Consider the following 18738-nt stretch of genomic DNA (forward strand, 5'->3'; position numbering starts at 1 on the left):
TTGAGGTCAGCCTGGGCAATTTATTGAGACCCTCTCTCAAAATTAAAAATTTTAAAAAAAAGAAAAAAATGGGGGGCTGGGTTGTGGCTCAGCAGTAGAGCACAGACCTAGCACGTTCAAGGCCCTAGGTTTGATCCTCAGCACCACATAAAAATAAACAAAACTACTGTGTCCAACTAAAAAATAAATATTAAAAAAAAGAAAAAATGGTATATGTATGTATTTCTTAGGAATAAGAAAAGAAAAATGACTCGAGTTTACTTGGCATACTATAGTAGGAAAACACATATATGGTCTTGGACCAGATTCCTGGCTAGAGCTCCTAAAATTCTGGTAATTTCTTAAGTGGCAAGAATAAAAAAGGTGAAGTCATTATCTTTTGTCAATTGGGAGGGTGGGGGTTACCGGGGATTGAACTCAGGGGCACTCAACCCCTGAGTCACATCTCCAGCCCTATTTTATTTTTATTGGACACAGGATCCCACTGAATTGCTTAGCACCCACTGTTGTTGAGCCTGACTTTGAACTCACGGATCCTCCTGTCTCAGCCTCCTAAACCACTGGGATTACAGGCATGTGCCAACGCTGGGGGCCATCTTTTGTCATTTCTAACAACCCCTTCAACTACACCTGGGTTTATGTTAATGGGGTGACTTTCAATAAGCACTTAAAGATGGGGCTGGTTGGCAGAAAAACTAACCCTATGATTCTCAAAGGAGTTTTTAGGCCAACCCCAGACCTCCGGGAAGGGAAGAAGGGCTGAAGGTTGAGTGGATCACCAATGATCAATGACTTAATCAACTACGCCTACATAAGGAAGTTTCCATTAAAAGTAAAAGAAGGGGGTTCTGAGAGCTTCTAGAGCATGTGGAAGTGCTGACAGGGTGGAGAAGCACAGAAGCTTTCCCTACCCCTTCCTGTGCATCTCTTCCATCCACCTGGCTATCCCAGAATCCATTCTTTTCTAATGCCTGATAAGTAACTCTGAGTTCTGTGACCCATTCTAGCAAACATAACCCAAAGAAGACGTCAGAGAACATCCGATATTTAGCCTATTAATGATAACTTGTATTTGAGATTGGTGTCTAAAGTAGTAGAATGGGGGACTCTCTATGGGACTGAGCCCTTAACTTAAAGGGTTGATACTAATTCCAGGTAGATAGTGTCAGAAATAAATTGAATTGCAGAACACTTAGCTGGTATCACAATTAGTGGGTATGGAAAACACCCCATACATTTTGGTGTCAGAAGTGAAGTGTTACAATCTAATAATCCCAATTTTGTGTATTCTTGTTTTTTTTTAAAAGAATTGGAACTGAAGTGTTGTGAGGGTATACAGAGAGAAAAGAAACTTTTTCTTTTCTCCACTCCATCCATGTACTGGTGAAGTTGCAGAACATACACTATCTATAAATCTATGGCTAAAATCTGGAAGCACTAGTTTAATTGAGATAAAGAATGACTTGAGTTTACTTGAGTATTGAATGGATTTATTTGTTTATTTGTTGTATAATTCAGTGCTAATTAGGAAACAAACCCAGGGCCTCTCACATGCTAGGCAAGGGCTTGAGCACAGAACTAATCCCCAGCTATGGATGACTTTTTGGAAAAAAACAAAACAAAACGAAACAGAACCTTGAGGGGCTGAGTAGAGTGGCAGAACTCTGGCCTATTATGCATGAACCCTGGTTTCAATCCCCAGTGCCCTACCCACCTCCATAGACCATAAAACTTAACAGATATATCAGAATAGAGATGCACAAATTAGGAATGTTCTCAGAGTCCTGACAAAGAATTTATCAAAGAGTAAGAATAAGGATGAGGACTCCGGATGCAAAAGTATTATGAACAAGTAGCATAAGGGAAAAAAAGAATTGTTCCTCAAAGATACTATAAGGTGCCTCATAGAAAGCACTTGGCTGTAGAAAGAGTATCCACCTGGAAATAAAAGACATTGGGAATGACTTTAGGGAGTGCAACTTCAACTGGGTTCCTCTTCTCTGGTCTCCCTTATTTGTTCTTATCCATTTCTTTTCATTTTCTCTTCCACTCTTCCTCATTCACACATTGTATTTAACTCATTGTAAATTGTGACTCAGGGTATAATATCAGTGGTAGAGACCTTGCTTAGCTTGTTCAAGGCCCTGGATTCAATGCTGACATCCCCAAAATAATAAATATATAAATGTATGTTTGTAAGAAATATAAATCTGTTTCCAGTTCTTTAAATACCCTACCATATTTGACCTTTTCACTCAGACGATGTGGCCCAGAGGTTAAGAGAAGAGTTGCCAGGGACAGTACCACACTCTTTGTCCTACCAACAACTCAGAAGACTGGATTTAGGTCAGCCTCAGCAACTGGACGAGACCATGTCTCAAAATAAAAAATGAAAAAAAGGCTAAGAGTATACTGGGAGTATAGATCAGTGGTAGAGCACCCTGGATTTTATCTATATATTGCAATAAAATCCACAAAATTTAAAGGGGAGGGAGGCAGAGTTATCTATTAAATGAATACATCCTATCTGAATGTATTAGGTAAAAATTTATCTTTACATGCCCCTGCATGCATATATAGTGTTAATTTGGGGAGGTGCCAAATTTGGCACCTCCCCAAATTAACCAGCTGTTTTCCTAAAACTAAAAAGTGGAATTCCATTACACATCATCATCTATAGTTCTTTACAAAGGACTTCTTTCTTTCTTTTCAAGGTAGTAATGGGAATCAAACCCAGGGCCTTGAGCATGGTAGACAAATATTTCTACCATTGAGCTATATCCCCAGCCCACTCTTGCTTGTTTTTAATTCACTCTATTATAGCACCTTTTGTACTCTGCATTTTATCACAGCGGGAACAAAACTAAAACAGCCTTAACAAGACAAAAAGAAGAAAACATAGGCATTTGTCTCATATTCATTTCATAAGAAAATAAAATCTGGGGCTTATGAGAAAACAGACCTAGTTAATCCATCACTTTAATGATTCTCAAACACAATCCTGAAGTATTCTGCCATAAAGGCTTAACAGAAGTAGGAGTTCAAGTTACATAAAATTATAAAAGGAAGTTCCTCTCCCTTTTAGAAAAGTTCATGCAAATATAGCTCCCACCCAAATATCTGCAAGTCTTCATTTAATTTTTGGTCCTGGGGATTGAACCCAGGGGCACTTTACCACTTTGCTACATTCCCAATACTTTTTATTTATTATTTTATATAATTTTTTTAACATGCTGCTGGATCTTTATTTTATTCATGTATTTATATGAGGTGCTGAGAATTGAACCCAGTGCTTCACACACACTAGGCAAGAGCTCTACCACTGAGTCACAACCGCAGCCCTTATTTTTTATTTTAAGACAGGATCTCATTAAGTTGCTGAGGCTGGCCTGGACCTTGCCATCCCCGGATTCGGCCTCCCCACCTGCTCGGATTCCAGGCATGCACCACTAGGCCCAGCACTTTCTTTCTTTCTTTTTTTTTTTTTTAAATATATTTTTAGTTGTCGATAGACCTTTATTTTATTTATTTATATATGGTGCTGAGAATCGAATCCAGTATCTCACGCATGCTAGGCAAATGCGCTACCGTTGAGCCACGGCCTTAGCCCCCAGCACTTTCTTTCTTTGTTATTGTTTTGAGACAGGGTCTGGCTACAGTTGCCCAGGTTGGTCTAAAATGCCTGAGCTCAAGAGATCTTCCTGCCTCAGCCTCCAGAGAAGCTGGGTTTTCAGGCTTATGCCATCTTGCTCAGCATAAGAAATCTCATCCATCTAGGATGGTGTGGGAGCATCATCCAAATCTGTTTTATATGCATATGTTGCCAAATGATACAATCCTTAAGGACTGGGGGAATATCTTGGCCATTTTTCCAGACTTGTCTTGTTGGCCAAGACTCGAGAGAAACCCAGTAAATGCTTATTGAGCTGAAAGGTAATAAGTGGATTCTGTTGTGAGTATTCTCATACAACAGGATAACTGTGATTAGAGGGTTTGGATCTTCAGGTCAACTTATCTCTCTTCTTTCTGTATTTCCCTTCAACTTAGACTCCTAATTACTTCCCAGCAGAGAGAAAGTTCTAACACCTCAAGAAAAAACATGAAGAATAAAATTGCTACTCACGGGAGCACATCAGGATGGCTACTAATGAGCTTGCTCATACACACACAGAGCCGTTCATGCAGATCATGGTTAACTTGGCCTCCTGTCTTGATGGCTTCAGCATTCCTTTCCAGCAAATCCAAAAGGAGAGGGCGCAGCTGACGGCCAATCAGCACAGTGTAATCCTTATCCAAGAGCAACTGTGCTAAAATACTCAGGATAGACTGGCGATCTTGAGGTGTCCACACCTGAGAGAGAGGAAAAATAAAATGTTCATGTAAACAGTACTCATTTGGGCTGGGGATGTGGCTCAAGCGGTAGCGCGCTCGCCTGACATGCGTGCGGCCGGGGTTCGATCCTCACATACCAAAAAAGATGTTGTGTCCCCCGAGAACTAAAAAAATAAGATATTTCCCATTGTTTGTTTGGGCTGGGGATGTGGCTCAAGCGGTAGCGCGCTGGCCTGGCATGCGTGCGGCCCGGGTTCGATCCTCAGCACCACATACCAACAAAGATGTTGTGTCCGCCCAGAACTAAAAAATAAATATTAAAAATTCTCTCTCTCACTCTCTCTCTCTCCCCCCCCTCTCACTCTCTCTTTAAAAAAAAAAAAAAAAAAACAGTACTCATTTGTATTGCTAGAGAAGACCAGAGAAGAGTCCTAGCGCAGAATCAAAATAATCAATTTTCAGACTTAATGAGTTTCTCTTATAAAACAGTGGTGTTTTTATGAAATAGAGGACTCGAATTAACTTATTAATAAGCTTCAGTTCACTGGGGTAAAAGAACTGATGTGGTACGGTGATGCATGCCTGTTAATCCCAGTGGCTTTGGGCAGAAGGATCTCAAGTTTAAAGTCAACCTCACCTCAGCAACTTAGTGAGACCTTAAGCAACTTTGCAAGACCCTCTCTAAAAATAAAAAATAAAAAAGGGCTGGGAATGTAACTCAGTGGCTAAATTTAACAGGTTCAACCCCCCATACCAAAAAACAAAAAACAAACAAACCAAAAAATCCTGATACATGGATTCTAAGTAAAATGCTTACAGTCCCTTAAAAACAACCTATATTGCAGGGTTTCAACACTGTCCAGGGCATCTAAAACCCCAATGCGCCTCTGGTTCCCTTACTTGAATGAAAAACCTAAGAAATCTATAGTTACTACGCAAAAGTAACATCTCTGGTTAAGAAAAGTCAGAAATACAAAATTAGGGACAAGGGGCAGAGCTCAGTGGTAAAGCATGTCTTTTTCTAAGGTTTTGAGATGTAATGTTAGTTATTTGGTGACTTTCTATTTCTTTAATGAATGAGCTCAAAGCAATGAACCTTCCTCTTAGATTGCCTTCACAGTGTCTCAGAGATTTTGATATGTTGTTACACTATTCTCATTTACCAATTATTTTATTTCATCCCTGATTTCTTCTGCTATCTAGTCATTCAATATCCATTATTTAGTCTCCAGTGTTAGAGTAGCTTCTTTTATAGTTGATTTCATTATGATCTCATAGAATACAATGTATTATTATTATTTTTTTTTGTACATGCTAAGAGTTGCTTTTGGTCTAAGATGTGGTCTATTTTAGAGAAGGATCTGTGTGCTGCTGAGAAGTATATTCAGTCATTGATGTATAAAATATTCTATATATCTGTTAACTCTAAGTTATCAACTGTATATTTTAGTTCTATAGCTTCTTTATTTAGTTTTTGTTTGGAGAATCTATCCAGTGGTGACAGAGATGTGTTAAAAACACCCAATATTATTGTGTTGTGTGGTCTATTTGCTTCTTGAAATTAAGAAGAGTTTGTTTGATGAATGCAGATACTCCATTGCTTGGGGCACAAATTTTTACAATTGTTATGTCTGGTTGATGTATAATTCCCATAAGCAGTATGAAATGTCCTTTGTCTCTTCTGATTAGCTTTTGCTTAAAGTCTACTCTACCTGATATGAAGACAGAAACCCCTGCTTATTTACGAGATCCATGTGAATGATGTTTTTCCCCATCCTATTACCTTCAGTCTGTGGATGTCTTTGCCTATGAGGAGAGTCTCTAGGTGATGGGAATATTGTTAGGCTTTGTTTTTTCATCCAATCTGCCAGTTTATGTCATTTGATGGATGAATTTAGGCCATTTATATTCAATGTTATTATTGAGAAACAATTTTTATTCCCTGTCATTTTATTTCTGGATTTTAATTTGAATTAGTTTCTTCACTGATTGACTATTTTTCTAGAGTAGTTCCTCCTTTGGCTGGTCTTCACTTTGTTTTTCACTTCTTCATGAAATATTTTATTGAGTATATTTTGTAGTGCAGGCTTTCATTTAACTTTTGTTTATCATGGAAGATTTTTATTTTATCATCAATTATGAAGCTTAATTTTGCTAGGTTATAGTATTCTTGGCAGGTATCCATTTTCTTTCAGAGCTTGGTATATATTATTCCAAGACCTCCTAGCTATGAGAGTCTGCGTTGAGAAATTAGCTGAGATCCAGATTGGTTTCCCTCTAAATATAACCTGATTATTTTTCTCTGGAAGTCTTTAAAATTCTATCCTGGTCTGTGGTTGTGGTTCAGTGGTAGAATGCTTGCCTAGTGCATGTGGAGCACTGGGTTTGAACCTCAGCACCAAATAAGGAAAAATAAAATAAAATAAAAATGAATGAATGAAATAGAGGTATTGTGTCCATCTACAACTAGAAACATTTTTTTAAATTCTATCCTTATTCTGTATTTTATCCCTGATTTCATGCTTTACATCATCCTTTACCTTGCAAATTAGTTTACCTATGTACATTTAAAAATCCTTCTTTGACATTTATTCCACCATGGTGTAGTTGGATTCTGTTACTGAAGCATCTTGGATTGTTTGGGGCAATTTGTTCCCTTGCTTTTTTATTTTGTGTGTCTACCTACCTAAGAGTATGGATCTGAGTCAGTAGACATTCTACCTATGGGTTTATAGTGTCCATGAAGGTTTCTAGTAACCTCACTGTTTAGGGGGAGACAAATAAAAACAACAACCAATGCAAAAAATATACAGCATTAAACCAAATAGTTCCTGCTATAACATCAATGATGTTAATTGTCACAATATACAGAAATATAATCAGTTATTGCCTATAATAAAAACAGTAAGTCTGCAAAATGGTTTATAATTTTGAATGGTAGATAGGGAGAGAACAGAAGTGATGTAGGACATGATGATTATGGAGGAGGAGGAAAGAAGTAAAAAACTAAACAAAGAGTAAAAGAACAATAGAGATTGTTAGCAGAAGAGAATCTAGTGAACAGACACATGAGAAAAAATATATGTAAAAATTTTAAAAATTAAGAATATAAAAGAATACAAAACTAAGATATATGTATCAAACATCCTTGTCCTCAAAATACTGATCCATGAAAAATGACTTCAAAAATAATAGAAATGAGGGGCAAAACCAAATATGAATATGTATAATGGTCCATGAACCATTAAGGTCACAAAGAAAAGGTAAAAGATCTGGATGAAAAGTTAAAGAATTGTTTCCACTGGCATTCAAAAAGTTAAAGACTTGTTTCCATTGGAATTCAAAAGATTCCCAGCTTCCCTCCTCAGCAGTGTTTGGTGAGGTCACTGGGGTCACCTGGAGGGTGATGCTTGCTCCACTCTCAGAGTAGGGTTGCTGGAATGAGAGAGGTAACCCCTAAAGGAAATGTTTAGACTTAGGTAGGCTCCAGGCTCTTTGGTCTGAAGGTTTTAAATAAGCACACCTGCGGTTTTAAATAAGCAATTGCTGGTCCACACTGGAAGAGAATCCCAGAGATCTCCCCTGGGTTCCACTCACATGGTGGAGGAGCCAATTCTTAGTCCACTATGTCACCAGCAGACCCTACGTTTCCTGCTCTCAGGTTCAGTCCCCAATCTTAGCCTCTCCTGCCCCTGCCCTTCTGAATTCCCAGCGAGGCACATTTCTTCTGCCTGGTCCTGCAAGCAGGCAGATTGGAGAGCGGGGGTGAGAGCTGGGTGGGTTTCCACCACCAGCTGTCCCCTGTGTAAACCTCTCTCCAGGGTTGATTTTCTCCTGGTCACTTAGGCACAGTCTCTGTCCAGTGATGTGGGTTTGCCAGGTCTGTATTTCAGGCCAAACTCAGGCTTGCCAGGAATCCGTTACCCCAGCTGTTGGCCCCTGTGCCATGGCTGCAAAATGGTTCTTCCCCTGTCCTCCGCAGGCAGCCAGGAGAGATGTGGCTTCTTTCCCACACAAAGATATTGTGCAGCACCCCTTTCAATTTAGTCGGACAGTAGGTTTGATCTCTAAATTCTCTGCACCAAGACATGCCTCAGGCCTCCCAAAAATGCAGGTTCCTTTAATTCCTTTACCTTCCACTTTGCTCTCAGATCACTCTGGCTGGTGCCTCTAGCCATGCAACGGCACTGGGGATTTCTTCCTTATTTTATTATATCTAATCTCCCTAGTCCCAGATTTGCTTTGAATGTCCAGTATTAAATTCCAGTAAAGAGCTCCCTGCTTTTCTGTTCACCCACCTTGCTGAGAAGCTGCCCATTTGCTTTCTTGGTTTTATACCATGGAGCAGCCAGGAAAGTGGCATTCTCTATTCTGCCATCTTGACACCCACAGGATTGATTTTTATGATTAAAATTTGCTTTTTCTTCTTATTTTTAATGTTTTAGTTATAGATGGACACAATACCTTTATTTAATTTATATATGGTGCTGAGGATCAAACCCAGTGCCTCACACATGTTAGGCAAATGCTCTACCACTGAGCTAGAATCCCAGCCCTCAAGAGTTGCCTATTCTTGAATTTTATATAAACTGAATCATTTATTATTACTCCTTGCTATCTGGCTTCTTTGCTCTGTATAATGATTTTCACAATCCATATAGTGGTATGAATCAATAACTTATTCCATCTCATTAGTACTATTTTCCCTATATGAATACACCACAATCTATTCATTCACTTGTACATGGATATTTTCATTTTCCCAGCTATTATCATTGAAGTTACGGACTTTTGTGTACAAGAGATTTGGGGACACATTTTCATGTTTTCTCATTAACTAAAGTGGGACTGTTGGGTTATATAGTAACTGTATGCTCAACTAAAAGTAAAAATTTTATACATGCTAAGCACACACTCCATCCAGCTGTACCCACAACCCTAAAACTGTACTTTAAATTTAAAACAATTTCAAAGAAATATTGTAGTGTTTAACTTTAAAAGAAACTTCTCCAAACTAGTTTATCATCTTAGCGGTCCACCAGCAAGCAATGTCTAAGACTTGTAGTTGCTACATTCTTAGTCTTAATTTTAGCCATTCTAGTGGCGGTGGAGCAAGATGTCTCCTGTGCTTTTATTTGCATTTACCTCATGACAGGATTCTGAGATTTTTTTCAGGCATTAAAAAGCCACTCAAATGTTTACTTTTATGATACTGCTGATAAAGTCTCTAACTTTCTTCTTTTGTGTGTGTGTGTGTGTGTGTGATGGGGGTTGAACCCAGGGCCTGGTGCTACTACTGAGCTATACCATGATTACTTTCACCTACTGTTAAACTGTATTATTTATTTTATTATTCCATTGTAATGTGTAAATTCTTAACATCTTAGTCCTGTTAGAAATGTTTGTGCTATTCTGTCCTGGATTGTGGCTTGACTTCATTTTCATGTTTTGTAAAGTAGGTATTTTACATTTTGATGAATTCAACATTAAGACTTTATGTTATGATGTTTTTAGTGTCCACTCAAAAAAATCATTGTCTCCCCAAATCTTTTGTCTTTTCTTGCTTACAAAATTTTTTCAGTTGGGCGTACTGATACATAAGAAGCCACTTGAGAAGCTGATGCAGATCACAAATTCAAGGCTTGCCTGGGCAACTTCACAAGACCTATCCCAAAATAAGAGGCTCAGGTGGGGGAGAAATTATGTACTTAGCAGTTTTAGTTTTGACTTTATGTATACACTTATGATGTACTATTAACTGGTGGACTTGACATAAAGTGGAGTCAAGGTTCATTTTCTTCCCCAGTGTTATTATCCTCTCCAGCAAAAATTATCTAAAAGTCTATCTAGGCTGAATGAAGTGTCCCATAACTGTAATCCCAGCTACTCAGCTAAGGCAGGAGGATCTCAAGTAGAGGCCAGTCTTAGCAACTTAGTAAGACTCTGTCTCAAATAGAAAAGAGGGCTGGCGATGCAGTTAAGTGGTAGAGTATGCCTGGATTCAATCCCCAGTACTGCAACCAAAAAAACCTGATTGTCTGTCTATTCCCTGTTTATTTATTTGACAGCCTTATTAAAAACCAATTGACTTTATTATGTGTGAATCTATTTCTGAATTTTCTAATCTTTATACACATCATTATACCAACACCATAGTCTGGGTAACTGCAGCTTTATAGGTTTTGAAATAAGTCAGTTAAATCCTCCAACTTTCTCTCTTCCAAAATTGTTTTAGCTATTCTACTTAAATTGTGTCTCATTTTAAACTTTGAAATTATTTTATCTATTTCTGTACACACACACACACACACACACACACACACACATACACAGCTGAGATTTTAAATGGGTTTGTGTTGAATCTATAGATTAATTTGGGAAAAATCTTATCCTAACCCGTTTCATCCCATCATCTCAGATCTGGAACACCTATAATGTACAACATATAAAAATGCAAAATAATTGTAATTATAGAAAATTAATGTAAAAATATATAAGTTCTAGATTTCAGCCTATTTTAACGCACGTATGTCCATTTTAGTGAAATATTCACAGAATTAAAAACTTCGGACTCATGAGCTAACAATATCAAGTCTTCCAATTAATAGCATGTTTCCATTTATTTAGGTCTTATTTGTCTTACCAATCTCTTGTAATTTCCAATGTACAGACCTTGTACTACTGTTCTTGTTTTGGACACAGGGTCTTACTAGGTTGCCCAGGATAGTCTCTGACTTACAATCCTTCTGCCTCAGCCTCCTGAGTAATGGGGATTATAGGCATGCACCACCACACCCAGATCCTTATCTGTTTTTTCAACAAATTAATTTCTAGTTTTACTTAATTGCTCTATAATACCTACATTTTCTATTTCATTAATTTTCATTATCATCTTAATAATTCTCTTCCTCTATTCACCTTGGGTTTAATTTGCTCTTCTTTTCTAATTTCCTAATTGGAATACTTATTTTTAAATCATGATTTTTCTTTCCTAAGAATTAATACTATGAAATACCCTCTAATAGTGCTTCAACTGCATTTCACAAATTGGGATACACTGTTTTCAATACAATTCAGTTAAATTCCTCATTTTTTGGTAATGATTTCTTTTTTAATCATCAGTTTTTACAAGTTTTTACTTAATTCTATTATTGAGAGATTTTCCTCAGTATCTTCTTGGGATTTTCTCCAGTGTGGTTACAGAATATACCTTGTATGTTTCAATTCTCTTAAATTTGAGAGTTGTCTAATGGTCAGTTGTTACAGTTTAGATATGAGGCACCCCCCCACACACAATGTCTCATGTATGAGACAATGCAAGAGCACAGGTGAAATGATTAGGTTGTGAGAGCTATAATCTAACCAGTGGATTAATCCACTAATGTGGATTATTTGGGTGGTAACTATATAGGCAGGTAGGTGTGGCTAAACAAAGTAGTTCTCTGGTGATACACATTTGGGGTTTATATTTTGTCCTTGGTGGGCAGAGCTCTCTCCACTTCCTGGTTGTTATGTTCTGAGCTGCTTTCCTCTGCCACAAGCTTCCACCACAAAGTTCTACCTCATCTTGGGCCCAGAGCTTACAGAGTCTGCTGACCATAGACCGAGCCTCTGAAATCATAAGCCAAAATAAACTTTTCCTCAAGCGACTCTCGTCAGGTATTTTGGTCACAGTGACAAAAAACTAACTAAAACACCAGTAAAGGATCTTTTTGATAACTATTGCAGGTATACAAAATATATATTCTGCAGTCACTGGGTACAACACCCTACAAATGTCAATTAGGTCAAATTCATTGATGTTTTTCAGGTCTTCAACATACTTACTGATGTTCTGTATTTGTTTCATTTATTACTAGAAGAAAAATGATGTTGACATCTCCAGTTATAATTTGAAATTGTCTTTTCTGTCACACTTTGACACTTTGTTTTAAAACTCTGTTATTAGGTACACATGTATTTAGGCTTGTTGACTTTTTGGTATGCATTACTCTTTTTATTATTATGAAATACCCTTCTTTATCTCCAGTAATATTCTTTCTCTTAAATTTTTCTGTCTATAATATTAATACAGCACTCCAATTTCTTTTGATTCCATTTGCATGGATCTCCTTTTCCACCTTCCATTAATTTTTTTAATACTTATTTTTTAGTTTTAGGTGGACACAATATCTTCATTTTATTTTTATGTGGTGCTGAGAACTGAACCCAATGCCTCACACATACTAGGCAAGCACTCTATCACTGAGCCAAAACCCCAGCCACTTTTTCCATCTTTTTATTTTTGTTTCTAAATTTAAAATGCAACTCATCTAATCAGCATACACTTGGGTCTTGCTTCCTTTAATAAAATCTGACAAACTGTTTAACTAGTGTATAATTGATATGACTGAGTTTAAAAATACCATCTTGATGTTTGTACTAGCTTTACTTTTGCCTATTTCTCTTTCTGCATTCTTTTATATTAGTGTTTTCTGGGAAATGGGAAAAATTTATCTACACATGAGTGGTACCAGGGATTGAACCCAGGGGCACTTACCCACTGAGCTTCATCCCCAACATTTATTCATTTATTTTAAGAATGGGATTTCCTAAGTTCCTTAGGGCCTTATTAAGTTGCTGAGGTTGGCACTGAACTTGCAATCCTCCTGCCTCAGCCTCCCAAGCTGTTATCTACATTTTTATATACCAAGTTACTTTTAATTAGATACTCAACATAATAGATATCATATTAGTAGTCTAGATTTTATTCTTTTTGTTTTTGTTCTAGTAGGCAATCAAACTATGTTCAGAGTAGCCTGATTCTTCCAACATTTGTTTTAAATTTTGTTAAGTATGGGTCTAGGAAATTCTCTATTCTAACAAGCAATTTAACCCTATTTTTAAGTTAGGGTCCTTTTGGGTTTTCCACTGATTATCCTGATAGTCAACTGGACATTCCATTTCAACTGGTAGTAGTTTAGCATCTCCTACAAACCCACATTGCTATTCTTTGCACAGTCTCATGGATTCTCCCTGTACAAACAATTTTATATTCAGCCAAATACTTAACCTGTCCATGCTCCTAGAGCTGTTCCTAAATTCCAATGCTCTTCCGAGAATATACTAGCTGTCTCAGCCCCCTGAGACTTTGATCTGTCTTTGTGACTTCGGCACACCACCATTACTGAATTTGAGTTCTTCCTCCTCAAAAAAGGATCCAGTAAGTGTTATAAGGCACATATACAGGATAATTTTAGGGATTACCTTATTTTCCTTTGTCAGAGATTGCAGTTTTCTAAGTTGCCTTTTACTCAATGTTTGAAATAGTTTTCGTGTATTTTATCCAGAATTTTCTAGTTGTTTTTTAGCAATAGAACTAATCCAGTACCAGTTATTCTATTATGGCCAAAAAGAGATATGTATTTGACCACAGGGGCTGACTCCAGTCAACAACACTAGGGGGTAATAATTTAAGAAAGCACAGTGTTGCAGGAGTATCAAACCCTGGGCAAGGTGGAAAATTAGGCTGTGCAAGGTTTCTTCTTATTTTTACACTACTTTTTTAAATTAATTTTTTTAGTTTGAGGCTGGATAATTCCTTGTCTTGGGTGGCTGTTCTGTAAATTCTAAGGACATTTAGCAACATCCCTGGCCTCTAAGCACTAGATACCAGAAGATTCCCTGCCCCTACTAGCTCTAATAACCAAAAATGTCTCAAGATTTGCCCCCCTTCCCAAGGGAGGGGGACTGCCCCACCCTGAGAACCAATAGACTGGCACTTGCTGGACTGGCATCGAAATACATTTCCAGGGTACACTTGTCTAGCATGTAACACCTCCCTTGAATCCCCAGGGTTTGAGTCCCAACATTAAAGGAACAAAGGGAAGACTGTAGGAAAAGGAGTACAATGGCATACCAAGTGGTTTCCCTAGTTTTGTTTTTTTAATTTTTGCAGTGCTAGGGTTTGAACCCAGGGCATCATGTATTAAGCAGACCTTCTTCAACTGAGCTAAACCCCCTGCTCAAGTCATATTCCATTTTGGAAAGATCAGTTTGATTCTGGAAACAATGGGGAGCTTTATGCAAAGCAGTTACAGATTTGGATTTGTCTTATTAATAATTAAATTAGGGGCTGGGGATGTGGCTCAAGCGGTAGCGCGCTCGCCTCGAATGCGTGCGGCCCGGGTTCGATCCTCAGCACCACATACCAACAAAGATGTTGTGTCCGCCGAGAACTAAAAATAAATATTAAAAAAAAAAAATTCTCTCTCTCTTTCTCTCTCCTCTCTCACTCTCTCTTTTAAAAAAAAAATAAATAATAATTAAATTAAATTAGCAAAATAAAGAATCCATATATTTAAAAACTTACATTATTAAATTACTAGTTGCTAGAGGAAATGGAGGGTATCAAAGAGTATTATGGAATGATAGGCTAAATACAGAGGTTTTTGTTGTGTTTTTGCAATACTAGGGATTGAACCCAGGGCCTTGCACATGCTAGATTTGCTAGGCAATTGCTCTACCACAAGCTACATTCCCAACTGGACTTTTTTTTTTAGACAGGGTCTCTCTAAGTGCCCAGGCTGGCCTCAAACTTCTGATCCTCCAGCATCAGTCTCCCAAGTAGCTGGGATTACAGGCATGTGTCATCGTACCTGGCAGCTGAAGGTTTCTGAAATATTGACAATGTTCTAAAACTGATGGTAGTGACAGATGCACAATATCTGTGAATCTTTTAACTGTACACTTTTAAATGGAGATACATATGGAATGTGAATTGCATAACAACAAAACTGCTTTTAAAAATAAGAGCAGTGGGGGATATAGCTCAGCGGTAGAGCATTTGCCTAGCATGGGAGGTCCTGGATTCAATTCCCAGTTAGTGTAGTTAGGTAAATCAGGTCTAATGAGTAAAATGGAAAATGAAGGCCTCGTTGAGAATGGAGTCCTGGAAAGCAAAGCAGCACTTGGGAAATTGAAATGTTAATGTTCCCAAGGCCCAGAGCCCATCCCAAAGAAATGTTAATGAAATAGCTCCCAGCAAACAAGGAAATGCTAATCAGAAGCTCCCCTGGCCCTTCAGGCCCAAGATTATTCCTCAGGCCCATCTGCCCCTCACCTTTTGGGTCTCCCCACCTACATTCTATCACTGCAAGATAACAGAACAAAGGACAGGAATGCTGACAGGAATGCTGACAGAAATGCTGACAGAAATGCCGGAAAGCTGAATGAAGACCTTAGCTATAATAGAGGGAAGACCTCCCCCCTTCCACGGATTCCACCTCTTGGGTCCCCTTCTTCCTCTGGGGAGGGGAGAAGTCTTTTCTGCTATCCTTCATAAAGCTTCTACTTTCCACTCTAAACTTGCCTCGGCGTGATTCTCTGGTGTTATACTAAACAGCGGTAACACCAGCAACACAAAAAAATAATAATAATTACTAGTCCCAGCTACTGGGGAGACTGAGACAAGAGGATCACTTGAGTCTAGGAGTTTGAGACAAGCCTGGGTAACAGAGCCAGACTCAGGTCTCAAAAATAATAACAAGAAGGACAGAGGGTATAGCTATTGTAGAACACTTGTTTAGCGTGCGTGATGCCCTGGGTTTGACCCAGTCCTGCCAAAAAAAAAAAAAAAAAAAAGTGTATATGTATGTGTTCATATGTTATTATAGCTCACATTTCCTGATGACTTCTTACATGCCAGGCAGTATAAGTTCCTTACTCAAATTTTCTAGTCATCACAACAGCCTTATTTATAGTAGTAATAACAGAAATCACTTTTATAAACAGTACTTAATCTCACCTCAACCCATAAATTAGACACTATCATCCTTACATCCTCATTTAGAGATAAGAGAACTGAAGGGGGTTTAAAAGTTAAGGTGACAAAACTAGTAGCTGATCCTAGAACCCACTTGCTTACCTCTTTCTTTTTTGTGCAATACTAGGGATGGAACCCAGGAATTCATGCAGGTAACACAGGTAAGCCCCTGTAACTACTTTGCAGTTACCATATTTATATGTTTAATAAAAAATCGGAGACCTAGTGGAGTTAAGTAATTTGCACGAGGGAATGAAAGCAATTAAGTAAATGAAAATGGATTTAACCTTCAGTCACACTCCAGTTCCAGGACCCATGCATTCTCCTAAGCACTCTAATCTTCATTAACAGACAATGATCAAGGAGGTAGGAATGGTAGTAGTAGTAGGGATGAAATGAATGAACAGATTCAATAACTTGGAAGTACCAGCAAGATGTCTTGACTCTATATGAAGAAAAAGGAATGAAAAAAGTTAAGGAAGGGCTGGAAGTGTAGCTAAGTGGTAAGCACATGAGTGCTTGAGGCCCTAGGTTCAATATCCAACATTCCAAAATAATAGAGTTGAGGAGACCCAGTTCTCTATCAGTGACTGGACAGAAGGTGGAATCACCAGCTGAGATGAAAAACAAAAGAAAGCATATACTAAAAAGTTCTTCAGATCCCACTGAAAATTGACATTTTAAAAGTTTCTGCAACTTTCCAGTAAAAATATTTGCTTCCAAAAAAATAGAAATTAGGATGGACAATAAAATCAACTCTTCTCTAAGTGAAATGCATCAAATTATTACCCAGAATGGAAAAGAACAAACCTGAAAGATATTTCTGAGACTGGACAAAATTTGACAATGTGAGGCTGAGGAAAGGAAGATACAATATTTCAAACTCCTTAAGAAAAATGAACTTTTTAGTTGGGAAGCATTACTATACAATACTCAGAATCTACTCAAGTGATTCTTGTATTTCAGTGTATCAGATTCCCTAAAACTTATCTAATAAAGGCTACAAACCATTTATTAATTTTCACCACCCCCAACACACTGATATTAATTTTCTTTCTTCAGTGCCAGGAACTGAACCCAGGGCCTCCTGCATTCTAAGCCTATGTTCTTTCACTGAACTACACCTCCAGACTACATCCAATTACTGTGGTAGGGAGTCAGAAATCCCTTGAAATTGGTCAAAGAACCCTAGACTTAGAACCTGTCCTCTAAATTCTAAGCTCACTTATAGAAAGATACCTCTAGTGACAACACAAAATTCAGGAATCTTTCACAAGCTCAGTTCATCGAAATTAATTATCTCCTTCATTAGTAAAACCCACCAAAAACCTGTTTCATCTCTAGACCATCAATTAGCATTAGATCCTATTCATTGCAACTTTGCTAAGGGCCTGGGGGCTAGGAACCTAGGTAGCAGATTCAACTCCCTTTTGCTTCTCAGGTGCAATTTGTTATCATCATACAAATATGCCCCTTAGTTGGGGGTGTAGTTCGGTGTTAGTGTGTGTGCCGAGCAAGCATGAAGCCTTTGGTTCAATCCCCAGCACCTTCCACACCTCCATCCCCAAAAAGGGGGTGGGGAGGTGTACCTCTCCTATGAGTTCACCGTCCTTCTAAACAGCTTAGGTCCCTCAATCCCTCACCCAAAATAAAGCTGTTGCTTCCTTAGGCACAGCAGAAACGCCATCGATACTCACTTGTGAGTCAGAGAGAAGAGACTAGGAAAAAATACACATACACGCGCTCAGCCAAGCTAACACCCGAAGCTGGACCACGCACACTAAGGTAATATACGCGTCAAAAGAGCAAAGACGTCATCTCAACTTCAAAACTCAACCACATACCTCTCAGAACGGCACCCCGGCCACACTGCCTGAGCATTGCAGAGGGGTCGACGTGCTGGAGAGGGGAAAGGGAAGGCTCCCCCAGGAAGGATCCTTCCAGTCGCCTCAAACACGTGCGGACGCCTCTGCCACCGTCCAGCCACCGTCCAGCCACCGCCAGCAGCCAGAGTAACAAGACGCCGCAGCGCACCCAGGGGCGACCAGGGTCTGCCCCACGCTTTCCCTCTCCCTCTTTTCCTTACCTGCTTGGCCAAGAATCTGCCCAGCTCACTGCGGCTCTTCTCGTTCTTGGCAGCGATTAACCGCAGTGGTGTGGCGGCCACCTCCAGTAAGAGGTGCTCCATGATCCTAGGCCCTCTGTGCCGGGGGACCCCAGCGCTCACTGCTTCCTGCTCAGAGATTTCGAGCTGCCAAGGTTCCAGCGCCCGAACCTCCACCCACTACTCCCCTAGGGATAGTGGCCGCCGCCGCCGCTCCGCGGAGATCTGGCGAACAGCAAAGCACATGTGGGGGAGCACGCCGCGCTGCGCGTCATCAGCCAGCGACGCGGATGGTGGGCACTACCGGCCTCGCCCCCGAGGCGGAGGAAACGCCTACGTCACTATCGCGCCAGTTCCGGGAGGGGAAAGGAAGCCGAAGTGACTTTTGAGGGATGAATTCCTGAGTGATGGGTGCTCTCAGACACAGTGCGTGACAGGACCGACAGAAGACTCCGCCAAACCAGGAAATAAGGGAGCTTTAGGGGCATGTGGTCTCAGC

At 39.2% G+C, this 18738-nt stretch overlaps 1 protein-coding gene across 1 annotated transcript in view; it reads right to left on the reverse strand.

Annotated features, from left to right (window-relative positions):
- Positions 1 to 18517, reverse strand: part of MDN1 (midasin AAA ATPase 1) — a 146706-nt gene extending 128189 nt beyond the window's left edge. Inside the window, exons 1-2 of the mRNA XM_081296059.1 lie at positions 18222 to 18517; positions 4124 to 4350 (exon numbers count right to left, since the gene is read on the reverse strand). Coding sequence (XP_081152185.1) covers positions 4124 to 4350; positions 18222 to 18323 — 329 coding nt within the window. The 5' untranslated portion in view covers positions 18324 to 18517. The remainder of the gene's footprint in view (positions 1 to 4123; positions 4351 to 18221) is intronic.
- Positions 18518 to 18738: the final 221 nt, after the last annotated feature.

Source organism: Spermophilus citellus (genome assembly GCF_964194105.1).
Source record: "Spermophilus citellus genome assembly, chromosome: 5".
Lineage (NCBI taxonomy): Eukaryota > Metazoa > Chordata > Mammalia > Rodentia > Sciuridae > Spermophilus > Spermophilus citellus.